This window comes from Syzygium oleosum, unplaced genomic scaffold (genome assembly GCF_021117445.2).
Source record: "Syzygium oleosum isolate NSW1041296 unplaced genomic scaffold, Sole_v2.1 Sole_v2.05, whole genome shotgun sequence".
Taxonomy (NCBI): Eukaryota; Viridiplantae; Streptophyta; class Magnoliopsida; order Myrtales; family Myrtaceae; genus Syzygium; species Syzygium oleosum.
Genome location: NW_026607489.1, coordinates 7,253,042 through 7,278,973, shown reverse-complemented (window position 1 = coordinate 7,278,973; position 25,932 = coordinate 7,253,042). Strand labels below are relative to the sequence as shown.

The 25,932-nt window shown below is 41.8% G+C and overlaps 4 protein-coding genes across 6 annotated transcripts; all 4 read right to left on the bottom strand.

Moving 5' to 3' along the window:
• Nucleotides 1-118: 118 nt before the first annotated feature.
• On the bottom strand, nucleotides 119-3,483 carry LOC115676289 (gamma-glutamylcyclotransferase 2-3). Of its 3 annotated transcripts, XM_030599171.2 has the most exons (8): nucleotides 3,202-3,452; nucleotides 2,967-3,043; nucleotides 2,373-2,426; nucleotides 1,123-1,179; nucleotides 982-1,022; nucleotides 798-869; nucleotides 468-547; nucleotides 119-385 (listed from the first exon to the last, which is right to left on the bottom strand). In XM_030599171.2, the coding sequence occupies exons 1-8, from the start codon at nucleotides 3,308-3,310 to the stop codon at nucleotides 300-302; spliced, it is 576 nt and encodes a 191-aa protein (XP_030455031.2). In that variant the 5' UTR covers nucleotides 3,311-3,452; the 3' UTR covers nucleotides 119-299. The 3 variants fall into 3 exon arrangements, with proteins under 3 accessions (XP_030455031.2, XP_056167539.1, XP_030455032.2); XM_056311564.1 differs by lacking the exon at nucleotides 1,123-1,179 and having other exon boundaries at nucleotides 3,202-3,483; XM_030599172.2 differs by lacking the exon at nucleotides 2,373-2,426 and having other exon boundaries at nucleotides 3,202-3,483.
• Nucleotides 3,484-4,268: 785 nt separating this feature from the next.
• LOC115669550 (WAT1-related protein At4g08290-like) lies at nucleotides 4,269-6,596 on the bottom strand. Its single transcript, XM_056311563.1, has 7 exons — nucleotides 6,388-6,596; nucleotides 6,070-6,132; nucleotides 5,690-5,806; nucleotides 5,254-5,491; nucleotides 4,985-5,143; nucleotides 4,757-4,908; nucleotides 4,269-4,656 (listed from the first exon to the last, which is right to left on the bottom strand). Exons 1-7 carry the CDS (start codon nucleotides 6,594-6,596, stop codon nucleotides 4,479-4,481), a joined length of 1,116 nt encoding a protein of 371 aa, XP_056167538.1. The 3' UTR covers nucleotides 4,269-4,478.
• Nucleotides 6,597-12,833: 6,237 nt separating this feature from the next.
• LOC115669610 (transmembrane emp24 domain-containing protein p24delta5-like) lies at nucleotides 12,834-14,712 on the bottom strand. The gene is made up of 4 exons (XM_056311625.1): nucleotides 14,703-14,712; nucleotides 13,843-14,084; nucleotides 13,671-13,747; nucleotides 12,834-13,411 (listed from the first exon to the last, which is right to left on the bottom strand). Exons 1-4 carry the CDS (start codon nucleotides 14,710-14,712, stop codon nucleotides 13,267-13,269), a joined length of 474 nt encoding a protein of 157 aa, XP_056167600.1. The 3' UTR covers nucleotides 12,834-13,266.
• A 68-nt stretch (nucleotides 14,713-14,780) lies between these two features.
• Nucleotides 14,781-17,549, bottom strand: LOC115669596 (WAT1-related protein At4g08290-like). The gene is made up of 7 exons (XM_056311405.1): nucleotides 17,338-17,549; nucleotides 17,024-17,086; nucleotides 16,675-16,791; nucleotides 16,220-16,457; nucleotides 15,947-16,105; nucleotides 15,716-15,867; nucleotides 14,781-15,615 (listed from the first exon to the last, which is right to left on the bottom strand). Exons 1-7 carry the CDS (start codon nucleotides 17,544-17,546, stop codon nucleotides 15,438-15,440), a joined length of 1,116 nt encoding a protein of 371 aa, XP_056167380.1. The 5' UTR covers nucleotides 17,547-17,549; the 3' UTR covers nucleotides 14,781-15,437.
• Nucleotides 17,550-25,932: the final 8,383 nt, after the last annotated feature.

Genomic DNA, 25,932 nt, shown 5'->3' with positions numbered 1-25,932 from the left:
ATGGTTCTCCTATTAGTGACAATTACACACCCACAAATATAGCATAGTTGCCCATAAGCTCTTCTCGGTTGCTTCTCGCTGCGAAACTTGCGATGATGCTTGGACCAGGCAAGAACTCAGAAGACAAATGATTGAAGTTTTATAATGTCAACGTAGTAAACGAATAGATGAAATCAACACAATCAAGCCTGATCAATGGCTGATGAAAGTATGTAGACTGCGTGACCAACTTAAGAACTCTGGCATTATAAATGAGTTCAAGGCTTCTTGTCTTGTGGTTTCGAAGATTAACTAATGCTTCATACTTCTTCACCTTTCAGTTTCCTCTCTGATAGGAGACGTCTCACTTCATCTGCCAGATCCTTTACATGCTTATCTTCACACCCTTCAAAGAGACAAAAGACACAAATTTGAAGTAAATACGGGCGCAGACATCAATAATCCGAGCTGTCCCTCAGAAGCTTCACCTATTTGAAGAAGAGCCTTCTCTAATTGGAAAAGATAATCCCTGTTTGGTCCTGAGGGTCCTTCAGCAAGCACTATCTGTCTGCAATCCAAAGCGATTTGTCAGATATTTGGTTCTCATCCTAAGATCAAACGCGAGTTAAAACTTCAAAAGCTGAGTTCCAGCATGAACACCAGTAAGATCAGGAGTCGGCAGATAAATTTAATCTAAATTCTAATAGCAGACATTTAGAAAAAGGAGACATCCACTGAATAAGTAGTGACGAGTTAGGATGGACATCGAATTTCTTCACAGTTCCCATACTCAGACTGAGAATAAGAGGGATGCGTACCTAGCAATGTCTTCAAGAGGTGCAGGGCCCAAATAATTCGGGTTGATCTTCTTATCTGGAGAACCAATGTATCTAAAAGATAACAAATTTAGACATCATATGACTTTTCCGTGGGTTCAGATTAAACATTTTACATGAGAAAAGCAATATAAGCAAGGGAGTCTCTTTAAATTTTCCCACTCACACCATTACTCCAGAGACAGCCGGAGTTATAGCAGCTGGGTCCTGAAAAAGATTCAGCAGTCCTGATGAAATTAACTATTTGTGTCTTCGATTTCAGTTTGTTAGAAGCAAAACAGAGAAAAATACACAATTCAGAACATACGGTGAAAAAGTCGACATAAGCTTTCTGATCATATTGCTTCTCCCTTACTTCTAGATGCTGTGTCACAAGAGAAAAATGATCTTGTGAGGTGAACCAACGGAGGAATCATAAGGTTAGTCACTGGTTCATCCTCTAATACCAGGAGAGTTCCAGATCATTCGAAGCAAAGATTCAGCTGATAAGGAAGAAATTAGTAAGGACAAATATGATAAATTTAAATCCAAATGAGTATGCGAAACATTGATAGCCCAGGGTAGCCTCATTTGCACGAATGGAAAAGGAAAACAATAACAAATAGAAAGACCCTGAATGAGTGATTTGAGCGCGAGTATTAGCAGACAAAGTGAAGGGTACATCAATCTGTGGCCTAGCAGTCACATACTACACTCAGACGATTCTTCAGCTCCGTACTTTAAAATCTACTAAAGTAATACGGCAGTTCTCGGTTTTGTTCCATTAAATTTGAATGCTGCCCTTTTTGTCACAGATCCACGGAGAAGAATAAATATCAGAAAAGATGATTGCTGCATTTCAAAACTTACAATTTCATTGGCATTTCTGGTGGCAAATTTCAAAAGGATGCCAAAACAATTTAGTAAGACCTGACTCATTTTCCAATTACCGACACACGCATCTCGTGTAGAACCACACTGTACTAAATATCCAGCAAGAAGGCTAATAGGTCACTTTTAGAACCTGATTTAAGTGTTTGAATAGTCTTAACAAGCTTGTCGGCCTGAATTTACTACCTTTTTACCAGTGTTAATATCCACAGAGTCCATGCTTCGGGCTGTCACTACTACATTAGAAAATTTCCTCTCGAGGACTGACCAACTTTATCATGGTTCGACTCAGGCAACATAGAGGACAAACTATCTACAATGGATTTTATTTCTACTTTCCACACTAGAACTCACTGAAAATGTATACTTATTGCCTCTAACGAAAGAGATTGCTACAGCCAGCCATTCTCCTAAAGCAGGTTACCTTCCAAGATTCAACAAGAGCACAAACATAAATTAAGCATAACTCCAAAGATTTGACACAGAAAATTACATGGTAACTCCAGCTACAAATACTCTAATCATAGGACAGGACAGATGAGAAAACCATGAAACATCATCTCAGTCGGCTCCTTTCAAATATCTTCATAAGAAAGAAAAATGACAGCCATGTGGTGACATGTAAGCAAGTTTCAAAAACTGTGCTTTTTACAAGATCTAATACAACTTCGAACAAAATAAACATACCGTTATGGCAGTTCTTTTATCTTTCTCATCAGAAATTCTGTACGCAGCTCCCCACTATGACCTTGAATGAAGCATACATAACTTAGTGGATCTTAGTGAGTAAGCTCAACTACAAAATAAGAACTCCATACATAGTTTCACGTGATAGGGAGAGCCAAAAGCACTGTATGGTTAATTCAACAGCAGGTCATTCAAGATAACGCAAATCACCTATTGGCATACATCCTCACATGACCCTGATTTTCAAAAGTCGTAACCACCGCACATCTTGTTCGCATTTAGATGAAAATCACATTTCTAATTCACTTTCGAAAAAGCATTCACTTTTATATCAGGCGGAATATCCATTCTGCATAGTTTATAGTCAGCTATAGAAGCTTTGCCCACATAAAACATGTCGATGGCCCCATTTTCTATTAAAATCGACTAGAAATGCGAATTCAGATCCAATTACAAAGTCTGATTCGAAGCCGTGACATGTTATGAAATATGGTCTATACAGAACCTCGTATAATGTGCACAAATACGGTAAAGCAAACAACTTGAATTCAAATTTTGCACTTTTACTTTGCTAAAAATGTGGAAGGGACTTACACAGACTTCTCCGGCTGCAGACTCCAAAGTGACAGTCCTTCCTGGGAACTCCGGCGTCCCTCTATGATCAGTACTCCCTGAAGAGAAAACAAGAACCCCACCAAAGCATTCACGAATCATTTCAATGTCAAGTGCAGGCTTTTTGCATTGGTCATTGTATTGACATGTAATTCAAATACAGAGCAATGAAGGGGGTTAGAGAGAGAGAGAGAGAGAGAGAGAGAGAGAGAGAGACCCTGATCGAACACGCGACGATGGTCTTTGATGAAACCCACGAGGCGATCGTCGTAGGGGAACCCAGCTTTCCATATGAGAGAGCCGTACCCGAACACCCACATCACCATCTCTCTGTATCTCTCTCTATTACAGAAACCGAAGGGAACGGGGGGGTATTTCTATTGGAAAGGACAGAGAGTAATGTGGCCAATCATTGCCTCATCTTTGTGTTAGCCTCGGAGGAAAACTTCGTGGACAAACGATCCGATGTTCCATGGTATGATATGTCACTTTTAAGACATTGATGTGGCCAAGGAATCCGAGCCCATCATTCCAACTCGGCTTGTGTTCATCAATCGGGCTTGGTTCGAACGGTTCTTTCTTACATTCTTAACTTTACCATTCGTCTCTACTACTTATACTCGGTCTCCATCACGTGAAGTTTGGTATCGCCGAGTCAATTAAAGTGTCGGATTTCGTGATGTTCGGCAATTTCTTTTTTATCTTCTCACATTTTATTATAAAAACAAAGAAAAGTACCTCGACTTCTTTTTTCATTTCAACAATTACTTTGACCCTGCCTATGATAGATGATGGTGTGGCATGCTGACGTAGAGAGACGGTAAAAACGTGGTCGACCTCGCCGATCTCCGACGAGAAATAAGCAACAATTGTGAAGAGTAGTCTTCACATATTTTAGGGTTGCGTGCGAGAATGGAGAGCGGGGCAAAATGGTTTTCTTTTTTTTGAAAATGGAAAGTCATTTTCTTTTTTCTTTAAGGAGTCTTTTCGGTCGATCTAAAATATTTTCTTTGCCCGGTCTACTTTTTAAGCACCAAATATTGGAAAAAGTCGAAAAGCTTTTTCTCAAAAAATATTTTGACGGAAACAAACGGAGCCTAGATGATTAGTATGACGTAAACAAATGGTTCTATTTTTTCGATACCAAAGAGTCAAATGAGGGAGTCCACATTCCATGTGATCTTTCGTGCACGTTAGTCCAAAATATTTGGCTCAATCTTTTATATCCATAACTCGAACCACATGAATAAAGATACATCGAACCAATAGAGCTTATGCGGTCTCAACGTAACCTCGTTTGATGATCTAAACGTTTGCCATCTTTAAGGACAGCTTGAAGCTCTAAGAAATCAAGAAAGATGTTGGTGGTCCAACTCCAAATTTCATGCTGTGGATGCAAACTTGATCATACAGCAACAATTCCCACAGTGCCTTACATCGAAACATCAGAGCAATTGGAACTTTATATACATCCAAGCACTGGTGAACATCAGGTCATTTTCTGATACCATCCTGATCAACAGCAGCAACCCCATTCGCCACAGTGACTGGCAGCTTCTGGGTTTCGACTTTCGGGTCGACACATTCTTGCGATGGCGTCGTCGAGTAGTCTTTGGCCTTGCCCCACACCACTGAGTAGAGACCGATCGCGATGACGATTCCTCCGATGATGCTGCCCGTCGAATTGACATAGAAATGAAATCCCGAAGAACAGATTTCAATTTCAGACGTTGGAAGTCAAGAAGAGTAGAGAGAAGAGAGGGCATTATTACCTTCCGAGGTAGAGCTTCTCGGACAAGATGATGGAACCGAGGGCGGCGACGATGATCATGCACAGAGGGTTGAAGGCCGTGACGAACACAGGACCCCTCGTCTTCATAACTATGCCTTGCACGTAGTACGTGATTCCAGAGCTAACTACGCCCTGGCACATCCGAAGATCTAAGTTAACTTGATTTCAAATGAATGATTTTCCATGCACTGCGACTTTTGCGACTTACGGTGTAAACGGGAGCAAGGAGACGAGAGTCCCACCCGACTCTCCACGCAGCCGGGTGATGCTCCGCCACGAGTGCCACCGCCGCGCTCTGCATCGCCCCCATCAAGCATATCAACGACGACAGCGACAGCTCTGCTGGGTACTTCTTCACCGTGATAGACTGCGAAATCGATAGAGGAAGAAGAAGAAAGAACGATCTTAAGTCTCTCGACTTATGTCATTTTAAGGGCGATTCGATTCGTGCTCTGAGAAGAGCATGAAGACTCTTACTTGGAGGTTGAAGAAGGCGGACCAGGCACAACAGCCGATCAAGATGAAAAGCGTGCCGGCGACCCAATGCTTGTCGGACGGGTCGGTGCCGGTTCCGCTATGGGCCGTGCTGGTGGACCGAATCAGGTGGAACGAAGGGCCTTTGTATAGTGTCATCACCAGTGCGCCGAGGAACGTCACGATCGTCCCGACGATCTTAGCAATCCCACGCGCCTCCTTGATTTTGACTCGCTCTAATCTAATTAATCACCACAAGATGTTGCCAATTCTTAGTATTTCTCATGATCACGTCCTTTCATAATTTGCTTAGATGATTCTTCTATGTACCAATATAGTCGTCTTTATTACGGTCGTTTAGTTAGTTATTATATGTGTGTCCGTTGGTGAAAGAGCTTAATTAGGTGATTTGAGATTGAACACCAAAAAATCATCTCACCGGAGCATAACGGCCATGACAAAGGTAACCGATGGAACCGCGTTCATAATCGCCGACGCGAACGACGCCGATGTGTACGTTATCCCCAGATACGCAAAGTTCTGATCAAGGATCGGCCTGCAATGTGCACAGTTGCATAATCAGCTAACTTTAGTTCGTATTATCTTTTATAACCTAGAAGCCTGAGTGGAGTTGTTCGACTATAAGAGGCCCATGGAACACTCTGCAAATCACACGAACCGGTTAAGTTCAGGCCTTTGGCACGTGTAAGTGACCTAACTTTGATATGTATTTTACCTATACCATATTAAAGTCCTTAGGCGATCGATGAAATTGGTCTATTTAGTTTCGCCGAAGCACAAGGTTTTTACGAAACTTACTCGAGAAATCCCAACACCACAATCTGCAAGAAAATCGAGAGTGTCATCTTCGGTCTGATCTTCCTGTCACAGACAAACGAGATTGTCATTGTCAACATCCTATTGCATCCCACCATCGGCTCAGTCCATTTGAAAGGCGAGAATCTTTCAAAAGTAAAAGCATGGCATGGATTCATAACCGTTCCACTAGCTCAAGTCCTGATCATCTGTCTTCCTAAAGTACAATAGAGTAAAATGAAACTACGTCGTAATTTCTTGACATGTGATTGAGTTCGTTCGGCCAAACAGTCTAGACAATACTTAGGAGAGAGAAGGGACCTTTCGAGGATGAGAGCAAAGGGAGCGAGCACCAAAGCAGCGATGGCGTTGCGGTACACGATGAGGACGTATCGGCTCATGCCGTTCTTTAGGGTCTGCGCGCTTATCACGTACATCCCGGCCGAGCCGAATTGCAGCCCCACCATTAGCAAGTACGGCTTCACCTTATTAAACGCCCCACAACACAAGCTCATGCTCGCGCCGCCCATCTTTCTCGCTCTCTCGTTTTTGTGTGCGAATGGAGAGGCAATTGGAGTGCCTCCTTATAGAGGGGAAAAAAAGAGGCAATGCAAACAATTCGTGCATGGTTATCTATTTTCTTAGAAGACCATTGCGAAATGCTCCTCCTAATGCTTGCTTTGATCACCAATTGATTACCTTATGCTGAGTGCTCCCTTTTTGGCGCTTCGTAATATTTAAAAATGGTTTTATGAGGTCCAAAAAGCCTGTCAAGTGTTAGCGGGTGAATTGAATGATGAGTTGGGGGATCGAGTTTCCAAGAGCAACGGTCAAGGTTTATTTACCAACAAAATTCACAGGATTATCATCCAATCAGTCATAAACCTTTTATACAAATGTCAATTCAGTTCCAAACTTTTTAATTTTGCTGATATATTCCTAAACCTTTTGCGCGAAATTTCAATGTAGTCATTCTGGCCAATTGCCGCTTGAAATTTCTACCGTTGCGTCCAGTTGTCGCAGTCCGTTTTACGTGACATGCTGACATGGACAGATTTATTCGCGCCATGTTAGCTTTCTGCAATGTAATCCTAAATTCCTGATGTGGTTGCCAGTTGTCCGATGTGGCACGGCTGTCGTTGCTGTAGACATTTTTTTTATATAATTTTTTTCCTTTTTTTTTTTTCAATTTTCTCTTTGCCGGTGGCTAGCGAGGGTTGCCCTAGCCCACCATAGGCGAGGGTCAGCCTTGCCAGGTTGTGCTTGGGCGAGGGTGAGCATCGGCGAAGCCCCCCTTGCCAATTCTGGCAAGGTCAACCCTCACCCAAGCCCGAGCGATCTTGCCGGGTGTAGCTTGGGCGATAGGGGCCTCGTTGGCGCTTGCCCTCACCCAGGTGCAGCTCGGTGAGGCCGACCCTTGCTGGCCATGGCTTGTAGCCGGTGACCGGCCACTGGCAAAAAGAGAAGAGGAATAACAAAATGAAAAAATTTTAAAAAATTATTAAAAAATGTATATGTCAGTGCTGACCATGTCACATAAGACCGCCAGCATCCACATCAGTGATTTCGACTTAAATTTTTCGGATGGACTAAATTGATACCATTGTGAAAAAGGCTTAGGATTAAATTTGCCTAATTGAAAGATTTACGACTGAATTTGTACTAATGCAATTATAGGTTTATGGCTTTTTTGGTACTATTCCTGTAAATGTTATGGTGTATGGCAATTGGCGTAAGTAACGATTCTACATATTTCTTGTGAGCTTAATCTCAAAAGGAGTACACCAAGTAGACACGCTAGGTGGTGGCCATTGAGGATAGATCTTACTCGTGAGTGATATTACAAGATCATGCCTATTCTATGTACGACTTCAAGTGTCTCCATTTAAACCATTGACGTCGTCATTGGTGTTGGTTGTACTGCCCGGCGATAATCGCCCTATTAGATGTGTGGTCCTATTCATTCTTGCCCCATCTGCCAATTCAGAATCCGTTAGGATTTGCATTCTTTTCGAGCCCTCATTCCCGTGCCTTCATCGCATTGGCTATGGGCTTAGTTTGTCTAAGAACAACACACTTACTAGAGAATGCCCTTTCCTGATACCAACCAATTGATATCACGAGGGCCAAATCCGTTCAAAATAACCACACAAGAAGATGACTATTTGAGGGTGGATCTTACTCGTTAGTATAAAAATCTCGCCCTTCAGACGTGGGATTTCGGGCGTCACGGTAAATTTAACGGCCACTTAAGTAATAGCATTGGAAATTATGTAAGGCTAAGCGAGTGAAGCCCAACCTTTCACGTGGAAACAAAATTTGATTGAACTTTTCTTGTGGCGAAAAAGAAAAGGGAAGTCGAAACTTTTCATCGTTTGGAAGAAGAGGAAAGAACATTGAGATAAATGAAATGAGGTCAAGCTTTTAACCTAGGATACAAATAACATAATCGCCAAAAGTTTTGATATATATATTTTTATTTTACTACTTTTGGGGCCAAATTATTTTTTCATAAAAAAGATCATCTTGTTGGAAGTTTCTCCGACAGCGCAATACTCCCTAGAAGGTGGATCAGTCCACTCTGCTTTACACTAAGAATAAAATACATCCAAAGGAAGCAATCATGCAATAACATTACAATTTGCTCGAGCAGTAGCCATAAACTATATAAAATAATTAAGAAAAAGAAAGGAAAGAAAATACTCATTCTTTTTGTATTTATTTATAAAAAAGTAGTTTTCTTAACTCTGGAAAATGGTTTTTAATCTAAAGAGGAAGAATTCGACAGAATTGTGGTGTACGAAAATTGCAGAACCCAGTGCTTTGCCATGTCCTCCTGCACTCGAGGCCAATGCTCATCCCTTTGAGTGAGCTCTATTATTGCATTAGCATGGAGGTTGAAGAAGGGGAATCTCCCTTTTTGTCATGGAGTTTATGATAGTATCCTCATCACGACATGATAATTATAAAGTATTTATCGAGGAAAGAAAAAGATTGCTCGTGATCTAAACTAGCTTGTGCTGACTAGTAGATTACGTGAGGGACTGTGATTAGCTGTTGCGTAGATAAAACCAAATGTCGATAACCTCGATAGGCCAATGACAGATCGCCACGGAGGGGGATTGCGGAACGAAAATATTACTCTTAATTGATTAATCACTGGTCAATTAGAGCCCATTGGAGTAAGAGGATGAAATCTTGGTCAATGCAGGCCGAGTTGCACTTCTTTGTGAGTTTTATCGACATTGGAAGATCTGAGTGGCGATCTCACCCTGTTTCTAGTCTCAAAAGTCCATACAGCTTCGCTATAAAAGTAAGTTTATGCAACAAAAAGAGCTTGGACAAACAATTAATGAGTGCACGTGAGGTGATTTAACCTAGTTTTCAAATAGCGGAATTCCACAAAACCATGACCTCCTGAATGGATCATGTCTCTATGCCTACTGATTAGTCGTCCAGTTTTAGTGAAGCTAAACGAGAACTCGTGGTCGTCCATTGGTATATGCAAGCCCGCCGATTTTCACATGCACTGTCAGATAAGGTGGGCCTTCTGTAGGACCTACCTGTTCCAAGAACCAATCTAACCCGACAGTGAGTGTGTGAATTAGGCTTGACAGAACTCGCATAGTAGTTCCTTGATGCACCCGGTGATGTCTCAAATAGCAGAATTCCACAAAACCATGACCTCCTAAATGGACCATGTGTCTATACACCCTGATGAATCGTCCAATTTGAGTGAAGCAAATCACACAACTTTAACGAAGGTAGCCGAGAACTCGTCGAATTGGTCGTTTGTTAGTATCATGTGAGCGTGCCAATTGCCAATTTTCACATGTGCTGTTTGATAGGCGGGTCTGTCGCGAAATCTACTTAATGCGAGAACCGAAACGACGGATAAGTGAAGAGAGACCGCATGAATATAAAAAGTATTTAGAATGCATTGCCAAGAGATGTGGGACAATACCTCACCGCTCCTCTCGTTCGTGAATTGGGTAACACTGATCCTGATACCACGTTAGAATGTCCAATTCAAATTCTTAATATGACGGGTGAAGGGGGACTATCTAAATATTATTAGTATTTACGACCCACTATCAAAAGATGTGGTACAATACTTCAATAATACGGCACGGGCTTGACAGCACTTGAATAGTTGTTCCTCGATGCACCCGGTGACGTCTCGTTTTGGAGTCCATGTCTGCGTTCCATGGCTCAATTGCCTCTCATTCAGCAAGCAGGACGTCGACAGGTGGCGTGACGTTGCCCTTGTTTGTTTGATAAAACGTAACATGGCACGGTAATTCATCCACTCTATTCCTCTTTCATTAAAATAATTCGTGGTGATTAACGTAAGATGTGACCGCAGAAAGCATTATCACCGCAATGAGAAGTACAGGCCAAGCGTCGTGCTCGACTGAATGACTTCCTTTCATGTCAAGCACAGCTTATATAGGGTTACCTCCTTTATGAGATAGCGATGACGGCGATGGTAATGGCGTCGCGATTCTTCTTTTCCACGAGAAATGTTTGGTAATAAGAAAAGCCGCCGCGAGGGCAAGTAGGCCTCATGGTCTAATCGGACAGAAGGGAGAGCTACGTAAAATCCGGTTTGCATGGATTGTCTGAACAAGTACGTTAGACTTGAACACTTTGAAGTTACTGATTTTGCTTGCGAATCATTTGGACAGCGTTTTTAACGCAAACTAGTTCCTGGAATTACGTCCATTTACGAGCAGGCGAGGAGGGTTTTTGGTTCAACACAATCTTGTCTTCTCCTAATGGAGAGCGACGACCACTACTGCAATATTTGTTCGTCTTCTAACATCGAAACCAAGACAGATGGAGGAAAATTGTCTAAAAAGTTATAAGCCTATTGTATGGAGGCCAATTCAATCACGAATCTTTCAATTGCGCTAGTTTAGTCCTAAATCATTTGACTATTTGCTAATTTAGTCATTAATCTTTCAATTATGCCAATTTAGTCCTAAACCTTTTGATAATTTGTCAATTTAGCCCTAAACATTTTGACGATTTGTCAATGTGGTCATTCTAGCCAAACATCCAAATAATAGGTGTATGACTACATTGATAAATTTTCAAAATATTTAGGACTAAATTGGCAAATCGTCAAAAGGTTTAGGACTATATTAGCACAATCGAAATGTTTATGACTGAATTGGCTGTTGTGTGATAGGTTGAGGGCTTTTTAAACAATTATCTCGAAAGATTGGAGTGCAAGCCCCACGCAGAGCGAAGTGCATGCTTGCGCGACATCTGCTTTTAGCTCCACGGTGCGATAAAGCAGATCCTATTCTTATTATTTCTTTTCTGGTAAAGGCAATGGCGCTCAAATCTTCAAAGGACTGCGCCAATGATTCTTGGTAATGCGAGAGACTTGAGACGACGTACCGTTGTTATTCGAGTGCATGATGCCCTTTGTCTCGGCCGAAAAAAGAAGAAGGGAAAACAAGAAACGAAAAGAAATGCGCATTATTGGGTCAAAAGCAGCTTCTTCTTTTTCCTAGAAGAGGGCCAAAGATAAGGAGATTCTTCTTTTTTCTTTAGGGATTTCATTGGGGTATTCTCTTTGCATCTGACATGTATGTTCTTGGGAGATAGAATTGAGAAGGATAGTGCATAGGGGCATGTCAAGAATATTCTATCAAGATCTCTTGAAATAAGATCACAAGCGGGTAGTGAGGTCACTTGACCAGCTCATCTTTTTTTTTTTTCACTGTAATATGGGATATCCGAACTCTGCGGCTTGACAAATCTCATTATATCCACATAAACAGTCCTGTTCACGTGCATTGAGTAATGCTCCACCTGCCGAGTGCTGAGCATGTCCCTCAAGGTTAATACGAGTGGTTGACGCTGTGATTTAACCACGGGATGTGCTGGATCCGATCAGGTTAATCACATGGAAGTTATCTTGTGGGGATTCACTAGGCTGAGAAATTAAAAACTATAAACTCGGCCTTATGAAACTTGGAAAACCGAAACTACAATGAAAGCAACCCAGAGTTTAAAATTCGGGTTCCCATTTTATTGGTCGAGAAAATAGAAAAAGACTAGAAAGACAATTCTAAGGCCACTTAAACAATAGTTATTGCACTAACTTTTCATATGGCCTTAGTTCTTACTTATGGTGCGCTTAGATTTTGAGGGGAAAAAATGGAACACATCCTTTTGATGTTCATGTTTGGTGCACCAGATAAATAGTCAATAGGTCATGTTGACCTGCCTTGGGTGATCTAGGGAACTCATAGGACCAAGCCCTATGGCAATTTCACATGTCTCCGAGTAAATACTTGTCTGTGATTCCGAATGGCTGGTGTTGACATGGTAAGACATTTATGTTCTGCCCAAGAGACTAATGGTCAGGCATGTGTATCCCTCCACATCATCTGAAAACTTGACTGGCAAAGCTAGTTATATTCAGTAATATTTCGCTTTTGTCCATTTAGCTCACTGTAACTAGACATAGTTGCAAGATGCGAACCTTTAAATGAAAAGCGATTAGGAACAGTACAGCATAATAGCAATCTCAGTAGGTTCCGTAAATGCGACGTTATCCGCGGGATTAGAATATATCAATTTTTTCGACCAGAAACCACTTCTGGAAGACATAGAAAACCCGGAAGAAAAGGACAGCCCTGAAGTGAATTGTTGCAGCTAATGGACACTCCACACTTTTATGCAGTTGTGCACTGTTCTTAGTTAGAATGTTTGTACAACAGATCGCGAAGTGAGAGTCCGTAGAAGGATTTACATTTAATAAAACGTTTAGCATATGAAAGAAAGAAAGCAGAACATTCATATTCCACAGCCAACAATTCCTATCTGGGAATGAGGGAGCTGTTTGGGAATATGTTGAGCTTACAATTGCAAAATCAGGAAGAAAATATAGCTTTGTCGTGTGTGATAAACAATTTTACAGATTCTGATGCACTGATGCTTTCTGCGGTGAGTGTTGATAATTTTATCATCCTATCCACGTAATTTGCTGTGCATTCCAAAACTAGCATGGGATATGATATCTATTGTAGCCCATCCTACCCAAAACCAGATTTGTTGAGAAGAAGAATCCTAATATTCTTCCTAACATTCAACGTAAAAATCTATGCAGAAGGCAGAGGAACCCTTCAGTTCGTGTTCACTTTAGAACATTTGTTAGCCGTACAAGACGAAACTCAGGATCTAGATAAGCTTCTTCCTCTCGAAATATCGCCTCAAGTGCCACAACTGCAAAACTGAAACCACAATACAGACGCCAAGGGACATTAAACTGAACCATGCAACTCTGGCGTTGGTTTTTTCACTTACTTCCCTCATTTCTTCTTCCCTAGACATGTAGCCAATACAAAGAAATATTAAAATAAGTCAAAGCTTAATTATTTTCACACAACAAAGAAAGGAGAAACTCAATAGTTAAGGTTTGATCATATTCTCGTTATAGATGCTCTACCCTCTTCTGATCCTATAACCGTGTTCTTTATAATGTTGAGCTTTAAGGACTCGAGGCAAGTACAACAGAAATGCAACCGAGCAAGAGAGAAATCACTCATTTATCTCATTAATATCCTGTAGAGAAAGCAAATTACCTGTTTTTCAAATATTTCAGATTGTCATGTATGGCTTGCACAGCCCCTTCAAGTTTCATCAACTCCAGTTCCATGCCCTACAGGTTATAGGGTGAACATGTCATGAAAGAAAATAGAGGATTAAACTAATCTCCGAAACACAGAGATAAGTATAATATTTCACATATTTGACCTGGAGCTTTTCCTTTTTAGCAACTGACTCCCAATCCTTAGCTGCGATTCCAATTTTCCAGTCAAGGCCAATTGTCAATCCAACATCTTCTTGATGTTTTCTACCAATCCAGAAACATGCCAAGTAGTTCCCGGCCTCAGAGGTTGTAAATGCAAACTGACCATGGGTCACATTTTCATTGTGGTGAAGATTGTTTCCATAAGGAGATGTCACCTGGAAGATGGGGGAAAGAGAGGAATTGGCTTACATTAGCTCGAGAAAAACCATGTCTATTGGAGAACGTGCAAATATATGGACTTTGTGAGAATTAGAGATCGGATTGGAGAGAAAAACCGTGTGTATCATGTAGACCACACATGTATTTATACTTTATTGACATGTTACAGTATAGGAAACCCAAGATTACAACATATTATAGTATTGGTATACACATCTACTATGACAATGTTTCCTATTCCTAGCAGACTTAAATAGGCGCTTTTATGCCAGCTTTGCTTATTCAAGAACTGGTAATCAGCCGGCTTGGTTAAACAAGTTAGTTATTCGAACACGATATTGAGAAGGTCTATTTTAGTGATGTTGACACAGAAATCTTCAAGAAAGAAATGGTCTTACCATTTCTAGCATGTAAAATACATCAACGTGCTTATATCAAACCACAAAATAGTTTTTAAAAAAAAAATTATATTGTCATATCTATCAAGCGCTATAGGAACCAAAAGTTGTTGCAAAGCTAGAATATCCTTGGTGTCGAGGTAGAATGTGACCGTTAGTGGCACTGAAAAGGGATATGATGAGTATATAAAGCAGTGTAGCTGAGGTTGCTTGCCCGCCTATATATAATGAGGGAGAGGACAAACAGTCGCCCATTTTATCATGGTTTTCTGGATCAAGTATTAATTTCTGATTCTGCAGTATACTTCTGCAACAACTTTAGCAGGGTATGTGTAATATTCTAATGCTACGGAAACAATGCCTCATTGAAACTCAACTGAAATCTCTAACTCCCTAAATTACAATTGTATCCTGTACACACAGGAAATGTGAGAATAATTCTCTAGTATATAACTTTTACATCTGTGGGAAATCATTTTGCTCAGCAAGCGTTAACGGAGCTAATGGAGACAGAGATGGGAGGGAATTTTCAAAATCCCCTGACAAGTGAGATCCGCTTTGACCCATGTCGCAAACCTAATGGATTGTCTCAATGATGACGTGGCGAGACAATCCTACACAATATTTTCTTGCGCAAAGCTTCTGTTCGTGAAGCTTTTGTTTGTGCTTGTGACGTGAAGAGTGATGGGGAGAGAGAGAGCTCCTTCTCGGGAGGAGGGAGAGAGAGAGCAAGCGTTAACAGAGCCAACGGAGACAGAGATGGGAGGGAATTTTCAAAATCCCTTGAGAGGTGGGACCCGCTTTGACACATGTCGCACACCTAATGGACTGTCTCAGCGATGACGTGGCGAGATAGTCCTACAAAATATTTTCTCCGCCCTGCAAACTTGATCATACAGCAACAATTCCCACTGTGCCTTACATCGAAACATCAGAGCAATTGGAACTTTACGTACATCCAAGCACTAGTGAACATCAAGTCATTTTCTGATACCATCTTGATCAACAGCAGCAACCCCATTCGCCACAGTGACTGGCAGCTTCTGGGTTTCGGCTTTCCGGTCGACACATTCTTGCGATGGGGTCATCGAGTAGTCTTTGGCCTTGCCCCACACCACTGAGTAGAGACCAATCGCGATGACGATTCCTCCGATGATGCTGCTCGTCGAATTGACATAGAAATGAAATCCCAAATAACAGATTTGAATTTCAGACGTTAGAAGTCAAGAAGAGTAGAGAGAAGAGAGGGCATTATTACCTTCCGAGGTAGAGCTTCTCGGACAAGATGATGGAACTGAGGGCGGCGACGATGATCATGCACAGAGGGTTGAAGGCCGTGACGAACACGGGACCCCTCGTCTTCATCACTATGCCTTGCACGTAGTACGTGATTCCGGAGCTAACTGCGCCCTGAAACATACGAAGATGTAAGTTAAGTTGATTTCAAATGGAAGATTTTACCATGCACAGAGACACCCTCGCGACTTACGCTGTAAACGGGAGCAAGAAGCCGAGAGTCCCACCCGACTCTCCACGCATCTGGGTGACGCTCCGCCACGAGCGCCACCGCCGCGCTCTGCATCGCCCCCATCAAGCATATCAACGACGACAGCGACAGCTCTGCTGGGTACTTCTTCACCGTGATAGACTGAGAAATCGATAAAGGAAGAAGAAGAAGAAAGAACGATCTTCAAGTCTCGATTTATGTCATTTTGTGGGGGCGATTCGATTCGAGTTCTGAGAAGAGCATGAAGACTCTTACTTGAAGGTTGAAGAAGGCGGACCAGGCACAACAGCCGATCAAGATGAAAAGTGTGCCGGCGACCCAATGCTTGTTGGACGGGTCGGTGACGGTTCCGCTTTGTGCCGTGCCGGCGGACCGAATCAGGTGGAACGAAGGGCCTTTGTATAGTGTCATCACCAGTGTGCCAAGGAACGTCACAATCGTCCCGACGATCTTCGCGTTCCCACGCACCTCCTTGATTTTGACTCGCTCTAATCTAATTAATCACAATAAGATGTCGCCAATTCTTAGTATCTCTCGTGATTACGTAACATTCGAATTTTAATCCGGTTTCATAACTTGCTTGGATGATTCTTCTATTTACCAATATATTCGTCTTTATTATGGTCGTTTAGTTAGTTATTATATGTGTGTCCGTTAGTAAACGAGCATAATTAGGTGATTTGAGATTGAACACGAAAAAATCATCTCACCGGAGCATAATGGCCATGACAAAAGTAACTGATGGAACCGCATTCATAATTGCGGACGCGAACGATGCCGACGTATACGTTATCCCCAAATATGAAAAGTTCTGATCAAGGATCGGCCTGTGATGTGCAAAATTGCATAATCAGCTAACTTTGGTTCACATTGGTTCGATTATAGGAGGAACTTGGAATGCTTTGCAAGTCACATGAAATAGTTAAGTCTAGGCCTTTGGCATGTGTAGATGACCTAACTTTGATATGCATTTTACTTATGCCCTATTAAAGTCCTTAGGCGAGCGATGAAATTGGTCAATTTAGTTTCGCCGAAGCACAAGGATTTTACGAAACTTACTCGAGAAATCCCAACACCACAATCTGCAAGAAAATCGAGAGTGTCATCTTCGGTCTGATCTTCCTGTCACAGATAAACGAGATTGTCATTGTCAACATCCTATTGCATCTCACCATCGGCTCAGTCCATTTGAAAGGCAAGAATCTTTCAAAAGTAAAAGCATGGCATGGATTCATAACCCTTCCACTAGCTCAAGTCCTGATCATCTGTCTCCCTAAGTTCAATAGAGTAAAATGCAACTTCGTAATTTCTTGACATGTGATCGACTTCGTTCGGCCAAACAGTCTAGACAATACTTAGGGGAGAGAAGGGACCTTTCGAGGACAAGAGCAAAGGGAGCGAGCACCAAAGCAGCAATGGCGTTGCGGTACACGATGAGGACGTATCGGCTCATGCCATTCTTTAGGGTCTGTGCGCTTATCACGTACGTCCCGGCCGAGCCGAACTGCAGCCCCACCATTAACAAGTACGGCTTCACCTTATTAAACGCTCCACAACAAACGCTCATGCTCTCGCCGCCCATCTCTCTCGCTCGCTCGATTTTGTGTGCGAATGGAGAGGCAATTGGAGTGCCTCCTTATAGAGGGGAAAAAAGAGAGGCAATGCAAACAATTCGTGCATGGTTATCTATTTTCTTAGAAGTTCATTGCGAAATGCTCCTCCTAATGCTTGCTTTGGTCACCAATGCATTACCTTCTGATGAGTGCTCCCTTTTTGGCGCTTCGTAATATTTAAAAATGGTTTTATGAGGTCCAAAAAGCCTTTCAAGTGTTAGCGGGTGAATTGAATGATGAGTTGGGGGAATGAGTTTCCAAGAGCAACGGTCAAGGTTTATTTACCAACAAAATTCACGGGATTATCATCCAATCAGTCATAAACCTTTTATGCGGATGTCAATTCAGTTCTAAACTTTTTAATTTTGCTGATGTAATCCTAAACCTTTTGCCCGAAATTTCACTGTAGTCATTCTGATTAATTGCCGCTTGAAATTGCTAACGTTGCGTCCGGTCGTCGCAGTCCGTCTTACGTGACATGCTGACATGGACAGGTTTACTCGCGCCACGTTAGCTTTCTCCAATGTAATCCTAAATTACTGACGTGGTTGCCAGTTGTTCTACGTGGCACGACTAGAGTTGCTGTGGACATTTTTTTTATATAATTTTTTTTTTCATTTTCTTTTTGCCGGCGGCCGGCAAGGGTTGCCCTATCCCACCACAGGCGAGGGTCGGCCTTGCAAGGTTGTGCCTAGGCGAGGGCGAGCATCGGCGAGGCCCCCCTCGCCAAATCTGGCAAGGTCGACCCTCACCCAAACCAGGGCAGTCTTGCCGGGTGCAGCCTGAGCGAGGGGGGCCTTGTTGGCACTCGCCCTCACCTAGGTGCAACTCGGTGAGGTCGACTCTTGTTGGCCATGGCTTGTAGCCGGTGACCGGCCACTGGTAAAAAGAGAAGAGGAATAAAAAAAATGAAATAAATATTAAAAAATATATATGTCAGTGCCGGCCGTGCCACATAAGACCGCCAGCATCTACATTAGTGATTTCGACTTAAATTGGCTGGATGGAATAAATTGATACCAATGTGAAAAAGGCTTAAGATTAAATTTGCCTAATTAAAAGATTTATGACTGAATTTGTACCAATGCAATAATAGGTTTATGACTTTTTTGGTACTTTCCTGTAAATGTTATGGTGTATGGCATTGAATTGTCACATGGTGTGAGTAACGATTCTACATATTTCTTGTGAGCTTAATCTCAAAAGGAGTACACCAAGTAGACACGAAAGGTGGTGGCCATTGATGATAGATCTTACTCGTGAGTGAATCACGCCTATTCGATGTAGGACTTCGAGTGTCTCCATTTAAACCATTGACGTCGTCATTGGTGTTGGTTGTACTGCCCGGCGATAATCACCCTATTAGATGTGCGGTCCTTTTCATTTTTGCCCCATCTGCCAACTCAGAATCCCATTAGGATTTGCATTTTTTTCGAGCCCTCATTCCCGTGCCTTCATCGCATTGGCTATGGGCTTAGTCTGTCTAAGCACAACACACTTACTAGAGAATGTCCTTTCCTGATACCAACCAATCGATATCACGAGGGCCAAATCCGTTCAAAATAACCATACAAGAAGATGGCTATTTGAGGGTGGATCTTACTCGTTAGTATAAAAATCTCGCCCTTCCGACGTGGGATTTCGGGCGTCACAGTAAATTTAATGGCCATTAAAATAATAGCATTGGAAATTATGTAAGGCTAAGCGAGTGAAGTCCAACCTTTCATGTGGAAACAAAATTTGATTGAACTTTTCCTGTGGCGAAAAAGAAAAGAGAAGTCGAAACTTTTCGTCGTTTGGAAGAAGAGGAAAAACATTGAGATAAATGAAATGAGGTCAAGCTTTTAACCTAGGATACAAATAACATAATCGCCAAAAGTTTTTATATATATATTTTTTTATTTTACTACTTTTGGGGCCAAATTATTTTTTCATAAAAAGATCATCTCGTTGGAAGTTTCTCCGACAGCGCAATACTCCCTAGAAGGTGGATCAGTCCATTCAGCTTTACACTAAGAATAAAATACATCAAAAGGAAGCAATCATGCAATAACATTACAATTTGCTCGAGCAGTAGCTATAACTATATAAAATAATTAAGAAAAAGAAAGGAAAGAAAATACTCATTCTCTTTTTTTTATTTATAAAAAGTAGTTTTCTTAAATCTGGAAAATGGTTTTTAATCTAAAGAGGAAGAATTCGACAGAATTGTGGTGTACGAAAATTGCAGAACCCAGTGCTTTGCCATGTCCTCCTGCACTCGAGGCCAATGCTCATCCCTTTGAGTGAGCTCTATTATTGCATTAGCATGGAGGTTGAAGAAGGGGAATCTCTTTTTTTTGTTATGGTTTTTGTGATACTATCCTCGTCGCGACATGATAATTATAGAGTATTCATCAAGATAAAGAAAAGATTGCTTGTGATCTAAACTAGCTCCTGTTGACTAGTAGATTACGTGGGGACCGTGATCGGCTGTTGCGTAGATAAAACTGAACGTCGACAGGCTTGACCGGCCAATGATAGATCGCCACGGAGGGGGATCGCGGAGCGAAAATATTACTCATTAATTGATTAATCACTGGTCAATTAGAGCCCATTGGAGTAAGAGGATGAAATCTTGGTCAATGCAGGCCGAGTTGCACTTCTTTGTGAGTTTTATCGACATTGGAAGATCTGAGTGGCGATCTCACCCTCTTTCTAGTCTCCAAAGTCCATACAGCTTCGCTATAAAAGTAAGTTTATGCAACAAAAAAGAGCTTGGACAAACAATTAATGAGTGCACGTGAGGTGATTTAACCTAGTTTTCAAATAGCAGAATTCTACAAAACCATGACCTCCTGAATGGATCATGTCTCTATGCCCACTGATTAGTCGTCCAGTTTTAGTGAAGCTAAACGAGAACTCGTGGTCGTCCATTGGTATATGCAAGCCCGCCGATTTTCACATACACTGTCAGATAAGGTGGGCCTTCTGTAGGACCTACCTGTTCCAAGAACCAATCTAACCCGACAGTGAGTGTGTGAATTAGGCTCGACAGAACTCGCATAGTAGTTCCTTGATGCACCCGGTGATGTCTCAAATAGCAGAATTCCACAAAACCATGACCTCCTAAATGGACCATGTGTCTATACCCCCCCGATGAATCGTCCAAATTGAGTGAAGCAAATCACACAACTTTAACGAAGGTAGCCGAGAACTCGTCGAATTGGTCGTTTGTTAGTATCATGTGAGCGTGCCAATTGCCAATTTTCACATGTGCTGTTTGATAGGCGGGTCTGTCGCGAAATCTACTTAATGCGAGGACCGAAATGACGGATAGGTGAAGGGAGACCGCATAAATATAAAAAGTATTTAGAATGCGTTGCCCCAAAGCAGCAATGGCGTTGCGGTACACAATGAGGACGTATCGGCTCATGCCGTTCTTTAGGGTCTGTGCGCTTATCACGTACGTCCCGGCCGAGCCGAACTGCAGCCCCACCATTAACAAGTACGGCTTCACCTTATTAAACGCTCCACAACACACGCTCAAGCTCTCGCCGCCCATCTCTCTCGCTCGCTCGATTTTGTGTGCGAATGGAGAGGCAATTGGAGTGCCTCCTTATAGAGGGGAAAAAAAGAGGCAATGCAAACAATTCGTGCATGGTTATCTATTTTCTTAGAAGTTCATTGCGAAATGCTCCTCCTAATGCTTGCTTTGGTCACCAATGCATTACCTTCTGATGAGTGCTCCCTTTTTGGCGCTTCGTAATATTTAAAAATGGTTTTATGAGGTCCAAAAAGCCTTTCAAGTGTTAGCAATGATGAGTTGGGGGAATGAGTTTCCAAGAGCAACGGTCCAGGTTTATTTACCAACAAAATTCAAGGGATTATCATCAAATCAGTCATAAACCTTTTATGCGGATGTCAATTCAATTCTAAACTTTTTAATTATGCTGGTGTAATCCTACACCTTTTGCGTGAAATTTCACTGTAGTCATTCCGATTAATTGCCGCTTGAAATTGCTAACGTTGCGTCCGGTCGTCGCAGTCCGTCTTATGTGACATGCTGACATGGACAGGTTTACTCGCGGCACGTTTGCTTTCTCCAATGTAATCCTAAATTCCCGACGTGGTTGCTAGTTGTTCTACGTGGCACAACTGGAGTTGCTGTGGACATTTTTTTTATATAATTTTTTTTCTTTTTTTTTTCCATTTTCTTTTTGCCGGCGGCTGGCAAGGGTTGCCCTATCCCACCACAGGCGAGGGTTGGCCTTGCAAGGTTGTGCCTAGGCGAGGGCGAGCATCGGCGAGGCCCCCCTCGCCAAATCTGGCAAGGTCGACCCTCACCCAAGCCAGGGCAGTCTTGCCGGGTGCAGCCTGAGCGAGGGGGGCCTTGTTGGCGCTCGCCCTCACCTAGGTGCAGCTCGGTGAGGTCGACCCTTGCTGGCCATGGCTTGTAGCCGGTGACCGGCCACTGGCAGAAAGAGAAGAGAAATAAAAAAATGAAAAAATTATTAAAAAATATATATGTCAGTGCCGGCCGTGCCACATAAGACCGCTGGCATCCACATTAGTGATTTCGACTTAAATTGGCCGGATGGACTAAATTGATACCAATGTGAAAAAGGCTTAGGATTAAATTTGCCTAATTGAAAGATTTATGACTGAATTTGTACCAATGCAATAATAGGTTTATGACTTTTTTGGTACTTTCCTGTAAATGTTATGGTGTATGGCATTGAATTACCACATGGTGTGAGTAACGATTCTACATATTTCTTGTGAGCTTAATCTCAAAAGGAGTACACCAAGTAGACACGCAAGGTGGTGGCCATTGATGATAGATCTTAATTACTCGTGAGTGATATTACAATATCATGCCTATTCGATGTAGGACTTCGAGTGTCTCCATTTAAACCATTGACGTCGTCATTGGTGTTGGTTGTACTGCCCGGCGATAATCACCCTATTAGATGTGCGGTCCTTTTCATCTTTGCCCCATCTGCCAACTCAGAATCCCATTAGGATTTGCATTCTTTTCGAGCCCTCATTCCTGTGCCTTCATCACATTGGCTATGGGCTTAGTCTGTCTAAGCACAACACACTTACTAGAGAATGTCCTTTCCTGATACCAACCAATCGATATCACGAGGGCCAAATCCGTTCAAAATAACCACACAAGAAGATGGCTATTTGAGGGTGGATCTTACTCGTTAGTATAAAAATCTCGCCCTTCCGACGTGGGATTTCGGGTGTCACAATGAATTTAACGGCCACTAAAATAATAGCATTGGAAATTATGTAAGGCTAAGCGAGTGAAGTCCAACCTTTCATGTGGAAACAAAATTTGATTGAACTTTTCTTGTGGCGAAAAAGAAAAGAGAAGTCGAAACTTTTCATCGTTTGGAAGAAGAGGAAAGAACATTGAGATAAATGAAATGAGGTCAAGCTTTTGACCTAGGATACAAATAACATAATCGCCAAAAGTTTTTATATATAAATTTTTATTTTACTACTTTTGGGGCCAAATTATTTTTTCATAAAAAGATCATCTTGTTGGAAGTTTCTCCGACAGCGCAATACTCCCTAGAAGGTGGATCAGTCCACTCAGCTTTACACTAAGAATAAAATACATCAAAAGGAAGCAATCATGCAATAACATTACAATTTGCTCGAGCAGTAGCTATAACTATATAAAATAATTAAGAAAAAGAAAGGAAAGAAAATACTCATTATCTTTTTTTTTATTTATAAAAAGTAGTTTTCTTAACTCTGGAAAATGGTTTTTAATCTAAAGAGGAAGAATTCGACAGAATTGTGGTGTACGACAATTGCAGAATCCAGTGCTTTGCCATGTCCTCCTGCACTCGAGGCCAATGCTCATCCCTTTGAGTGAGCTCTATTATTGCATCAGCATGGAGGTTGAAGAAGGGGAATCTCTCTTTTTTGTCATGGAGTTTATGATACTATCCTCGTCGCGACATGATAATTATAGAGTATTCATCAAGATAAAGAAAAGATTGCTTGTGATCTAAACTAGCTCCTGTTGACTAGTAGATTACGTGAGGGACTGTGATTAGCTGTTGCGTAGATAAAACCAAATGTCGATAACCTCGATAGGCCAATGACAGATTGCCACGGAGGGGGATCGCGGAACGAAAATATTACTCATTAATTGATTAATCACTGGTTAATTAAGAGCCCATTGGAGTAAGAGGATGAAATCTTAGTCAAAGCAGGCCAAGTTGCACTTCTTTGTGAGTTTTATCTACATTGGAAGATCTGAGTGGCGATCTCACCCTGTTTCTAGTCTCCAAAGTCCATACAGCTTCGCTATAAAAGTAAGTTTACGCAACAGAAAAAGTTTAAACAAACAATTAGTAAGTGCACGTGAAATGATTTAACCTAGTTTTCAAATAGCAGAATTCCACAAAACCATGGCCTCCTGAATGGATCACTGTGTCTATGCCCACCGATTAATCGTCCAATTTGAGTGAAGCAAATCACACAGCTTTAACGAAGGTAACACAGAACTCGTAGACGCCAATTTTCACAACGCTGCAGATAGGTGGAGGGAGACCTCATAAATATAAAGAGATACCAGGTTAAAATGTCCAATTTAAAATCTTAAGTTAACAAGTGGAGAGAGACCATATGAAGATAAAGAATATTTACGACTCATTGTCAAGCGATGTGAGATAGTACTTCAACACGGGTAGTGTGAATCGGGCTCGACGGCACTCGAGTAGATTGTTCCTTGATGCACCCGGTGACGTCTCGTTTTGGAGTCCATGTTTGCGTTCCATGGCTTAATTGCCTCTCATTCAGCAAGCACGACGTCGACAGGTGGCGTGATGTTGCCCTTGTATGTTTAATAAAACATAACATGGCACGGTAATTCATCCACTCTGTTCCTCTTTCATTAAAATAATTCGTGGTGATTAACGTAAGATGCGACCGCAGTGTGCCCACGACATCCCATCAAAAGCATTATCACTGCAATGAGAAGTACAGGCCAAGCGTCGTGCTCGACTGGATGACTTCCTTTTATGTCAAGCACAGCTTATATGGGGTTACCTCCTTTATGAGATAGCGATGACGACGATGGTAACGACGTTGCGATTCTTCTTTTCCGCGAGATATGTTTGGTAACAAGAAAAGCCGCCGCGAGGACAAGAAGGCCTCGTAGTCTAATCGGACAGAAGGGAGAGCCCCGCAAAATCGGTTTGCATGGATTGTCTGAACAAGTACGTTAGACATGAACACTTTGAAGTTACTGATTTTGCTTGCGAATTATTTGGACAGCTTTTTTAACGCAAACTAGTTCCTGGAATCACGTCCATTTACGAGCAGGAGAGTAGGGTTTTTGGTTCAACACAATCATGTCTTCTCCTGATGGAGAGCGACGATCACTACTGCAATATTTGTTCGTCTTCTAACATCGAAACCAAGACAAATGGACGAAAATTGTCTAAAAAGTCATAAGCCTATTGTATGGAGGCCAATTCAATCACGAACCTTTCAATTGCGCTAGTTTAGTCCTAAATCATTTGACTATTTGCTAATTTAGTCATTAATCTTTCAATTATGCCAATTTAGTCCTAAACCTTTTGATAATTTGTCAATTTGGCCCTAAACATTTTGACGATTTGTCAATGTGATCATTTTAGCGAAACATCCAAATAATAGGTGTATGACTAAATTGACAAATCTTCAAAATGTTTAGGACTAAACTGACAAATCGTCAAAAGGTTTAAGACTGTATTAGCACAATTGAAATGTTTAGGACTGAATTGGCTGTTGTTTGATAGGTTTAGGGCTTTTTAAACAATTATCTCGAAAGATTGGAGTGCAAGCCCCACGCAAAGCTAAGTGCATGCTTGCGCAACATCTGCTTTTAGCTCCACGATGCGATAATGCGGATCCTGTTCTTATTATTTCTTTTCTGGTCAAGGCAATGGCGCTCGAATCTTGAAGGACTGCGCCAATGATTCTTTGTAATACGAGCGACTTAAGACGATGTACCGTTGTTATTCGAGTGCATGATGCCCTTTGGCTCGGCCGAAAAAAGAAGAAGGGAAAAAAAGAAAGGAAAAGAAATGCGCATTATCGTGTCAAAAGCAGCTTCTTCTTTTTCCTAGAAGAGGGCCAAAGATTCACGCGTGTCTCCGAGTAAATACTTGTCTGTGATTCCGAATGACCGGTGTTAACATGGGAAGACATTAATGTTCTTGTCCAAGAAACTAATGGTCAGGCATGTGTATCCCTCCACATCATCTGAAAACTTGACTGGCAAAGCTAGTTATATTCAGTAATATTTCGCTTTTGTCCATTTAGCTCACTGTAACTAGACATAGTTGCAAGATGCGAACCTTT